Source organism: Uranotaenia lowii, chromosome 2, assembly GCF_029784155.1.
Source record: "Uranotaenia lowii strain MFRU-FL chromosome 2, ASM2978415v1, whole genome shotgun sequence".
In the NCBI taxonomy this organism is placed as follows: Eukaryota; Metazoa; Arthropoda; class Insecta; order Diptera; family Culicidae; genus Uranotaenia; species Uranotaenia lowii.
Window position 1 is genome coordinate 2,643,656 of NC_073692.1, and position 12,005 is coordinate 2,655,660.

At 31.7% G+C, this 12,005-nt stretch overlaps 1 protein-coding gene across 2 annotated transcripts; it reads left to right on the plus strand.

The window, feature by feature from the left end:
• Positions 1–8,043: 8,043 nt before the first annotated feature.
• On the plus strand, positions 8,044–11,838 carry LOC129745058 (transient receptor potential cation channel protein painless). 2 transcript variants are annotated; one of them, XM_055737883.1, is made up of 7 exons: positions 8,044–8,175; positions 8,277–8,521; positions 8,658–8,843; positions 9,140–10,994; positions 11,057–11,187; positions 11,255–11,355; positions 11,419–11,838. In XM_055737883.1, the coding sequence occupies exons 2-7, from the start codon at positions 8,471–8,473 to the stop codon at positions 11,822–11,824; spliced, it is 2,730 nt and encodes a 909-aa protein (XP_055593858.1). In that variant the 5' UTR covers positions 8,044–8,175; positions 8,277–8,470; the 3' UTR covers positions 11,825–11,838. The 2 variants fall into 2 exon arrangements, with proteins under 2 accessions (XP_055593858.1, XP_055593859.1); XM_055737884.1 differs by lacking the exons at positions 8,044–8,175; positions 8,277–8,521; positions 8,658–8,843 and adding an exon at positions 8,877–9,003.
• Positions 11,839–12,005: the final 167 nt, after the last annotated feature.

Sequence of the window (12,005 nt, forward strand, 5' to 3'; positions counted from 1 at the left end):
CTGAATACAATATTTATCAACTTTGTCCGTTCACCCAAAACAACAGTCACGAGAAGTTCACTTAATGGCAATCTTTGAGCAACACTACAGCTTAATTGCCGATTGTATCGTTTTGGAAGGGATCAGGTGGTGCCTCTTTGTTTAGGGGCTGTTCACTAATTACGTAAGCACATAGGAGGGGTGGGGGGGTATCACATTTGCTTACGATCTCTTACTAGGGGGGTAGGGGGGGTTTCCAAAAATCTTACGTAAGAAATATTACATTGATAATTCGTCACAGCCATACGAAACCATAGTGCTCAGGATTTTTTTTTCTCACTACCTTTTTGTTAGTTATTTTTGATGTTATGTTATTTATCTTTTAATGCCTTTGAGTAAATTAAAAAAAAAAAACTATTTAACAAAAGATTAACCAAAAAAATCCTTTAACTTTATCGCTCACTGCTGAAATAAGTCTGAGCTTTTGAGTTAACTAACAACGTTATCGTTGTTAAACATTTTTCCACCAATTCTAGAATGAACTATTTTAGATGTTTATGATTTTGAGGTCAAAACATGACAATTTTGTTGGTACCTTGTTAGCCTCATTCACTCTTTTTTTATTTGGAATTTAGATTTTGTATTGTTTATTCGATTGTGGAAATTTATTGAAAATTATGCTGCTTCGAACATGCTATGTCTTAAATAATGTTTCTGTAATCGTTTGTAACATTTCATTTGTTGTTTTGTATAAATTGTGCTTTTAAAATGCATATGTTAAGTTTTACTTGAAAAGTGCTTTGCTTTGAAGCAATTTCTCAAAGAATCAAAACGTAAGATCTTACTAGGGGGGAGGGGGGGTTTAGAAAAATCTTACTTTTTCTTACCAGGGGGGAGGGAGGGTATAAAATTTCCAAAATTGTGCTTACGTAATTAGTGAACGGCCCCTTACTACGGTCTCTTTAAACCAAGTCACCTTTTTCTTATGGCGTATTTTTTTTTTTTACGGATTTGGCTCTGGAACCGTCAGAATAAAAAAACGATTTTCGGGTTTCGAGTTATTCCATACGTAGGTGTGCGTGAGAACGAGCGCAATGTTTACATGCAGCTGTCATTTTGTTCTCCCGTCTAGATTTCTTCATTCGGTTCTTCACATCCGGATTGCCTTTTTTCGTGTCCGGATTGCACTGGACAGCAGATAGTACGATTTTGCTTGGCTGAGCACCGGTATGAGCACCGGTCAGGTGTCAAGGCTAATAACACTTCATTTTGACACTTCGACGGCGCACCGCAAGGTTTCCAACAAGGTTTTTTGAAACACGAGGTTCTCCGACTTCGACAGTAAGTAGGCGAGTAGTGAGCCGGGCTCTCAATGAGTTCGTTTACAAATATAAGATTTTTGCTCAGCTTTTCTGTGGTTTGTTGGTAAACAAACTCCATGAGTTCCGCTAGCGCTGAATCGAGAATTTTATATACGGTAACACCTCCTATATATATACACACCTTGGTTTCAAATCAGGTGTTATCTTGCTCCTGGGTGATAAAAAGGCGAGCCAGGAACCAAATTTGAATACCGACTGTGATATTCCGTGACCGTCGCGAGTGATAATCCGATGATGACTGGCTCGTTCTTAGGAGAATGTTTATCTGCACGCTTAGCTAACAACACTCTTATTTTGTTCATGAGTAACCTTAGCTCAGAATGCCACATTCTCCCCACACTCAAAGAAGCTGAAGTAGACCGTCCGTGCCATTTGATTCTAAATATCTTACACTGTGATTTCTTTTATAATTATGAAATGCAACATGTGTATACGATTTATTTAATGCATTGTTAAACAATCTTTTTTTTTTAATTTTTATTATTTTACCCATTCTACTTCGAATGATACTTGTTACTTCGAAAACAAACGTTATACTTTATATGTACCTTTGAACTTATCTTCAAATTCTCTCATGTTTATACCTGTATATTTATTCATAAACTACCTGATTTGAATTTTTATAAACAGCACCGCCATTAGCTGATATTCGGCTAAAGTGCGTATGTCATGGGCTAACCCGACTAATATTTCCATTCCGGCACTGCCATGAGCTGATACTCGGCTTATGTGCGTATGTCATGGGCTAACCCGACTAATATTTCCATTCCGGCACTGCCATGAGCTGATACTCGGCTTATGTGCGTATGTCATGGGCTAACCCGACTAATATTTCCATTCCGGCACTGCCATGAGTTGATACTCGGCTAATGTGCGTATGTCATGGGCAAAACCCGACTAATATTTCCATTCCGGCACTGCCATGAGCTGATACTCGGCTAATGTGCGTATGTCATGGGCAAAACCCGACTAATATTTCCATTCCGGCACTGCCATGAGCTGATACTCGGCTAATGTGCGTATGTCAAGGGCTAACCCGACTAATGTTTCCATTCCGGCACTGCCATGAGCTGATACTCGGCTAATGTGCGTATGTCATGGGCTAAACCCGACTTATATTTCCATTCCGGCACTGCCATGAGCTGATACTCGGCTAATGTGCGTTGACAAAATAATTGATGAGAATTTTTTTTTTAGTTTTATTTTCTTAATTTTGATTGTTCTCGTTTTTGTTTCCATTCTTGATTTTTTTTTATATTTCTTTTTATTTAATTTTTTTTTAACTTTATTTTCTTTGTTTTTTATTTTATTTATTTTTATTGATTTTTTTTTTATTTTATTTCTATTTGATCCTTATTTTTCTTTTTTTTTAATATTATTTCTGTATGATTTTTATTTTATTTCTATTTATTTTAGTTATGAATTTTTATTTTATTTGTTTCCATTATATTTTTTTTTTATTATATTGTTATTTTGTTTTTATTTTATTTTTTTTTATTTTATTTTTATTTGATTTTTTATTTTATTTTAATTTTATTTTTATTTTTATTTAATTTTAATTTAATTTTTATTTTATTTTATTTTTATTTTATTTTTATTTTTTTTAATTTTTTTTTTTTATTTTTATTTTTTTTATTTTATTTATATTTTATTTTCATTTTATTTTTAATTTATTTTTAATTTAATTTTTTTTTTATTTTTATTTTATTTTTATTTTATTATATTTTTATTTTATTTTATTTTATTTTTTTTTATTTTATTTTTTTATTTTTTATTTTATTTTTGTTTTATTTTTATTTTATTTTTATTTTATTTTTATTTTATTTTTTATTTTATTTTTATTTATTTTTATTTTATTTTTATTTTATTTTTATTTTATTTTTATTTTATTTTTATTTTATTTTTATTTTATTTTTATTTTATTTTTATTTTATTTTTATTTTATTTTTATTTTATTTTTATTTTTATTTTTATTTTATTTTTATTTTATTTTTATTTTATTTTTATTTTATTTTTATTTTCTTTTTATTTTATTTTTATTTTATTTTTATTTTATTTTTATTTTATTTTTTTTTTATTTTTATTTTTATTTTATTTTTATTTTATTTTTATTTTTATTTTTATTTTTATTTTTATTTTATTTTATTTTTATTTTATTTTTATTTTATTTTTATTTATTTTTATGTTTATTTTAATTGAATTTTTACTTTATTTTTTTTTAAGGTTGTAACATGTACCAAAATAACAATTGCGACTTTAAATAATTTTTCAGTGTCTGAAATGTATAAAAAGAAACGACTAAAATGTTCATTTATTTTACAGTGCATCATAGGAATTGTCAAGGACGTGGAGTCAATGAATAATTAACCATCGTTGATGCTGAACTAATATCATGGACGGGATTATTACTTACGTTGTATTGTTGTTCCCCATTAACATTCCGGGAACAGTCTGGTGGATTTTCTCCCCTTGATGAGCTACAATAAAAATAAACTTACTTGCTACGCATGTAGATTCTTCTACCTTAACATCGGCGCTTCTTTCCAATGCCGGTGTTTTGATGCAAAAATTTGCCTTTCTCGATCAATTCCTATTCTTCACCCGTTCAAAACACTTTTACTAACGGGATTGTACTTGTCCATCCTCAATAAAAACTTCAAGTCAAAGATTGCGGGAACAAAACTTGTAGTGACGACCAATCTTGTGGAACCGATTATTGCTCAATTCTGGCAGCGATCGCCAATGTGATATTCCGTGACCGTCGCGAGTGATAATCCGATGATGACTGGCTCGTTCTTAGGAGAATGTTTATCTGCACGCTTAGCTAACAACACTCTTATTTTGTTCATGAGTAACCTTAGCTCAGAATGCCACACCGACCAGCTCCTGATTTGACAGGTGCTAAAGTGTCTTAGGAAAAATTAACAAAAGAAAATAGTAACAAACACCAACAACACCTATCGGTGCGTCACCAGTGGCAAAAAATGGAAACAAGTTTTGCACTTACCGCTGCGCAAATGAGCTGCTAGAGCTAAAATAAGATCTAGAATGTGTCCCGGGTTAACACCTGGGATAACACTTACCCGATCAGGAGGGAAAAACTAAATTATATCAAGATGAGATATTTTGATACAATTTTTTTCCTATCTAAATGAGTTATTCTTCAGTACTCGTAGGATGATAAAATATCTCAAATTATATCACAAAATCCATGCAATCATAGCTAAGTTATATCAATTTTAGATATACTCCTTTCAAGATTATATCTTATTAAGATAGCATAGTTTGATATTGGACAGTACAAAACCTAGCAAAATTATAACTTAACAAGATATGAGTGCTTCGAAGAAAATTTCTAGTGGAATGTCAATAAACTACATTATATGCTAAAACCATGCTCCATTTTTGGTTTCCCAAAAATTGGATTTTATGGATCTGTTGAGCGAAACTCATTAATGCACGGTTTGGGCCGTTAACTTCGATGTCCGTGTTTCATAAAAAGTTGCACGTATATCAAAATATGATATAATTATTTTATTTTAGGACAATCCGAAAAAAATCTTTATCATTCCCGATCAGGAGAACATATCAAAATAATAACTCAAACGAATCTCACCAAGATATTTACATCTGATTCAGTTATAATTAAGTAGTGTAAAATTTAGATTTTAAGTTTCTCCAATCTGAATAATATCTTATTCTGATTGACAGGCTTGAATGAGGTTGAGATAATTTTCAATGATAAAGAATTTTTTCGGGATGTCCCAAAATAAAATGATTATATCTTATTTTGATATATATACAACTTTTTCTGAAACACGGACATCGAAGTCAACGGCCCAAACCGTACATTAATGAGTTTCGCTCAACAGATCCTTAAAATTGGATCCAATTTTTGGGAAACCAATAATGGAACATAGTTTTAGCAAATAATATGGTTTATTGACATTCCACTAGTAATTTTTCTCGAAGCACTCATATCTTGATAAGTTATAATTTTGATACGTTTTGTTCTGCCCAATATCAAACTATGCTATCTGAACGAGATATAATCTTGAAAGGAGCATATCTGAAATTGATATAATTTAGCTATGATCGTATGGATTTTTTTATATAATTTGAGATATTTTAACATCCTACGAGTACTGAATAATAACTCATTTAGATAGGAAAAAATTAGTATCAAAATATCTCATCTTGATATAATTTAGTTTTTCCCTCCTGATCGGGTGGAATCCCGATCAGGAGGGAAAAACTAAATTATATCAAGATGAGATATTTTGATACTTATTTTTTTTCTATCTAAATGAGTTATAATTCAGTATTCGTAGGATGTTAAAATATCTCAAATTATATAAAAAATCTATGCGATCATAGCTAAATTATATCAATTTAAGATATGCTCCTTTCAAGATTATATCTCATTCAGATAGCATAGTTTGATATTGGACAGAACAAAACCTATCAAAATTATAACTTATCAAGATATGAGTGAGTGCTTTAAGAAAAAATTCTAGTGGAATTTCAATAAACCACATTATATGCTAAAACCATGCTCCATTTTTAGTTTCCCAAGAATTGGATTCAATTTAATGGATCTGCTGAGCGAAACTCATTAATGCACGGTTTGGGCCGTTGACTTCGATGTCCGTGTTTCAGAAAAAGTTGCACCTATATCAAAATAAGATATAATCATTTCATTTTAGGACAATCCGGAAAAAAAACCTTATCATTGAAAATGAGCTCAACCCCATTCAAGTCTGTCAATCAAAATAAGATATAATTCAGGTTCGAGAAACTTAAAATCGAAAATTTTTAGTACTTAATTATAACTTAGTCAGATGTAAATATCTTGGTGAGATACGTTTGAGTTATTATTATGTTCTCATGTTATTATGTTATTATGCTCTCCTGATCGGGATGGAGCATGGTTTTTGCATATTATGTGGTTTATTGAAATTCCACTAGAATTTTTTCTCGAAACTCTCATATTTCGATAAGTTATAATTTTGATAGGTTTTGTTCTGTCCAATATCAAACTATGCTATCTGAATGAGATATAATCTTGAAAGGAGTATATCTAGAATTGATATAATTTAGCTATGATCGCATGGATTTTGTGATATAATTTGAGATATTTTAACATCCTACGAGTACTGAATAATAACTCATTTAGATAGGAAAAAATTAGCATCAAAATATCTCATTTTGATATAATTTAGTTTTTCCCTCCTGATCGGGCATTCAAGTCTGTCAATAAGAATGAGATATAATTCAGATTGGAGAAACTTAAAATCGAAAATTTATAGTACTAAATTATAACTGAATCGGATGTAAATATCTTGGTGAGATACGTTTGAGTTATTATTTTGATATGATCTCCTGATCGGGTACCTACCGGTACTGATGATCAGCAATTGTGGTAATTAACCCTTTTCTTCCCACGAGGTTTTTCATGTTTTAAAAATAGAAATATTGATTAACAGCTGAAGTTCTAGAACAAAAGATGCATAATTTAAGCCTACTTTAATGATCCACTTGATAAATTTGGGTTTTGAGGTGGATCATATGTGCTCCATTGGGAAGATAACAACACATAGTGTGCAAATGAAAAACAGGAAATAATTGCAAAAAACATGGAATTTCATCACTTCATTGATCACAAACTAAAATGATCCTATTTGATAAAAATCTTCTTTGGTGTACGCATCCCTCGAAAGTCTATTTATTGAAATATTTTAAATTTTCATTTTTGCCTTGAACAATGGCCGCCATGACACTTTTCGCAAGGAAAACAAAACATGCCGTTTTTCGAGAAAATCACGAACTTTGACAAATATTTGGAGACATGTTGTCATTTAAGAAGATGAAATAACTATCCTGAAGAGATTTTTTTTGTTGACGAAAAGATTTTCATGAGTATTGATTAGAAGCTTCAAAAGAAGAAAAGTACGTTTTGTTCCCAATGTATCACCAGTGATCTACTTTACTTACTCAAAAATTTATATGTTTTAGTTAAAATCTAAGTTAACCATCAATTGATTCTGCTTGCATATGCAATCTTCTACACGGCAGTATTTTTATTTGAGGGAAATTATAAAAACTTGTCAAGTTATTGAACAACAAATGACGACTTGATTTAAATTCGAAAATAATCCGACTTTTTCGCAGCTTTTGATCTGCCAAGCAAAACCTAGCGAACCGAATTTCTTCAAATTTCGTGCAATGTTTCTTCACTCATATCTACACATTCGGTGAAAAAATGGTGTTGATCCACAGCGCCCAGTTCAAGTGCGAGCTGTGCAAAGTTGTGGATCACCTGTGCTACCATGGGAAGGAAAAGGTTAACGAGCCTATAGTGGTCTCTTTAGTGGGAATGATAGGCATTACGTTTGATATCATATAGGCCCACAGTGTGGGAAAGCAGGAATCTTATTAGAATTGAAGCAAATTGCTGATCTTATACGAACATTAGCAAAACTATTGATTATAAATTAAATATGTAATTGAAACCGAAAAAAAATCAAATCATTTCATTGGTCCCATTCTTTTAGTTGCTAATATTTTGATTCAATCGATGTACAGCTATGTAGGACTATCGAAAATATGACGATCGTATTCAACAATTGGTGTTGGTAGTTGGTGACACGCATGCTCGATCTACTATATATGCTCATACTGTAAAAGCTATTCAAGCTAAACCAACACTACTGATCTGAACGGTGTTCGGTGAACGAATCCATTCACTTCATTCATAAATAAAACTTAGTACATTCGTTCAACTTGGATAGTTAGAAGTGTGGTTTTGATCGAAGTATGTTTTTAACGATAAGAATCGTGTTTTCTGTGTATATTTTTGATAAAATCGGCTGTGGAAAAGTATACTTTCTCCTGTTAATTGTTGACTAATTCCAGATTTATTCATGTACCCCGAACAAACTTGTTCTTCATATTTTGCTGCAAGCATTCTGAATAATTAGCATAGGAGTGAAATTTCTTCACTGCCTTTATTTGAAAGAAAAAAAAATTCATAATTACATTCCCAATCAAGTTTATTTATAACTTATTCGGTCAAATTAAACTGTTCTCTTACTATACGCCCACGAACAATGGATGAAAAAAAAATTAATTCACACTTGTTGTGCATCTCGAATCCCCAGGTAAGTAAACTTATTTGACCAAAAAGGTTTTTTTTTCTGTGAGTCATCACAAATCAGAAATCCCATGGAAATCCAATACAGGTGCAGAGCCTACGAAATGTTCATAACAATAAAACTACTGATGTCATGTTTTCAGCACGCCTTGTCTACGAGCTTCGCTGAGAAAAACATAACACAATTTCAGTATGCTCTTGAATGTGGAGCTGATCCGAACGTGCATGAAGGAACAAGTGGATTGTCGGTATTCGAATACGTTTGTCAAACTCCTGGGTCCAGTTTATTTATGAAAGAGTGCTTGAATAATGGCGCATTGATTGATTCCGTAAGTTTTTTGCAAAATTTTGCTAAAATCATTTTTAAAATCAAGTGATTATTGAAGCCCGTAAGATGTGGTAACAGATAGTAAATTCAACATACACGGTTGAATGATACGATCATTTAGCGTGGGAATTCATATTAGACTCGAATCATGCGCTGTATGTGTAAGTGATTTTTCGGTTCTAGTATCGTTTTGATTTTTCGTTTTGTTTTCAACTTATGCTATAGACTTTTTCTTAGTCACTATAGGTATATCTCAATAATTTGTTAATCATTAAATTTTTTTCTTTCTATTTTTAGAGGAATGTTACTGGCAAACATCCGTTGCATTTCGCGATCTCGTCATTTGACCCTGAGAATCTTCGCACATTATTAGATCACGACAAGTTTAATGTAGATGTCACGTATCAAGATCAAACTGCTTTACATATTCTGTTGGATAGAATAGATGACCTAAACTGGAAAAAAATATTCTCGTGCGTAAAGTTGCTGTTACAAGCCGGAGCGAACATCAATATTCCAAACGAAGATAATAGGAGCGCTCTCGGGGTGTTTGCGAAAAATTCAAAAAATTGGACACAGAAAAATGAGTATTGGAGGAAAGATGTGTTGGAATACTGTCTGAATAATACAGAAGTGGATGTTGATTCTTTTCGTAAAGGCGAATTGAGAAAAAAGATAAACGATTTTTTTCCTGATACAATTATTCCGCATCGCATCATGAAAAATAATCTAAGCACATTGTTAGCTTTGATAAAGAGTCAGAATGAAACAAAGTTCAACTCTGCTTATGAGCAGTACTCAGGAATTCAAAAAGATGAAGCCGGCTGGCAACATGAATGGAAAGAACTTTTGAAAAATTCAGTGCAGTCTGGGAGGTTGAATTTCGTGAAAAAAGTATTGGAATATGATCAAATCTTCAAAAATTATGAAGACTTATCAGAACTTTTAAGCACATGCTGCAGTTTTGGATTTTACGATATTTTATCGTTCTTGCTGTCAAAAATAGAAAATATTGAAAGTAACATAAAACAAATAAACAAGGCACCATTATTATGCCTAGCAATCAAGGAAATAAATACTCTTAAAGAAAAAAGCAAATGCCCTTTTTTCAAATGTTTAGAAATATTGTTGAGCGATGGTCGCATCGATATTGATAAAACCGATGATAAAGGATGTAGTGCCCTACATTATGCAGTTAAATATAAAGTGGATGCAGCCGTGGATATATTGCTGCAATATAAAGCTTACATAGGATCCCAGAATATGTTTTCAGAATTACCTATTTGCGAAATGAGTACGGAACTGTTGGAAAAATACCTCGATTCTTGCATCACTGCGAACGATAAAAGACCCGGTGACGATGATTACGAGATAACAATAGACTTTTCCTGTTTGGTACCACCGATGTATAAAAAAAACTACAGCTCAACGAATGAACAAGTGACTTCAAAATGTCCAGATGAAATGCTACCAATCGTCTACATGGCAAATTCTACAGATATGAAACATCTTCTGAAGCATCCAGTTATTTCAAGTTTTGTACTCATCAAATGGTTGAAGTTAAGCCTCTATTTTTATATCAATTTGCTTATTTGTACAATATTTTTCATATCATTTACTTGGTACGTTGTGGGATGCTACGGACAAGAAGACGTTAATATTTGGCTTAAGAATATCGTTCATTCGATTTCATTTATCGGTGTCACATATATGGCTTTGCGAGAAGTTGGTCAAATGATTCTTCACACGAAAACATATTTCACCTCTGTTGAAAATTGGATGGAAATAATGTTAATTTTATGTTCATACACGGTGCTTTCTAGAGAGTTTAGCAACGAAATTCGATTATTCATTTCGGCATTCGTGATCCTATTATCAGCTGTAGAGTTTACATTATTGGTAGGCACTTTACCAGTTTTGTCGATCTCAACGCACATGGTTATGCTGAAAACCGTTTCCAAAAGTTTTCTAAAAAGTCTAGTATTATACTCGATTATTCTCGTGTCATTTGCCTTTTGCTTCTATACATTATTCAATGTGGACAACATTAAGCTTAGAAATGATGACGATAATCCTACAAATCCCGAAGAAGAATTCAATACTTTTGGAAATATAAGGACCGCGCTATTAAAAACAGCTGTAATGTTAACTGGTAAATATTTTATTTCTTAGGATATTTTGTCCATAAAACTTTTATATGTTTTCTTTCAACAGGTGAATTTGAAGCAGCTAATATAAATTTTCGAGCAAACAGCGTTAGTTATGTGATATTTGTGTTGTTCTTATTTTTTGGAGCAATTGTTATTTTCAACCTAATGAATGGTTTGGCCGTCAGTGATACAACGGTTTGTCAAAAAAAAATCTGTGATCAATATAGTATAGTTTAAAGATTAAATATTTTTATATTTAAAGGCTATCAAAGCTGAAGCAGAGCTTATAGGATTATCCCAAAAAGTTGATGTGATTGCAAAGTATGAACAAGCTTTATCGACATCAAAATCGGACGGTGCTATGTGAGTATTTTTTTAATATTTAAATATTTGTTATAAATATGTATCATATAATTTTTTTTCCAGAATACGAGGAATATTTTCGATTTTTCCTAGTACGTTTTTAAAACTATTCCCTAAATATATTCCACAATTTTTTATAACTGTGATGCCCAACCAATCGAATGCAATTTTAATACCTCAAAAACAACGATGTGTGGATGGCGATACCACAGTCGATGTCGAAAGCCATATAGAATTATTGCCCGTCGGAAGTAAATTCTATGATAAAGTTAAAATAACTGTTGGGTGTTGTGTTCTACCAGCATTTTCTAGAATGGATACAAAAATCATGAAGTACGCCAGAGAAATACTGCATTCTCGAAATAAACGATCCCATGTCGTAAGCCAAGTAGAACCTTTGGAAGATAGATTATCCAGAATGGAGAGCAACATTGAAAAGATATTACAATGCCTGCAAGAATTAAAATAGATTTGACAACATTACTCTAATTGTTTTTAATCACAGATTCCCAAACTTTCAGAAGCATGCATACATTTTTATCTGTAGATATAACAAATAGTCAAAAACTTTTAGTTTCATTTTCCCTGAGACGAATGCTCAGTTTATTTTTGAATATTCTTATGCCAATTACGCGGTGATATTGATTACT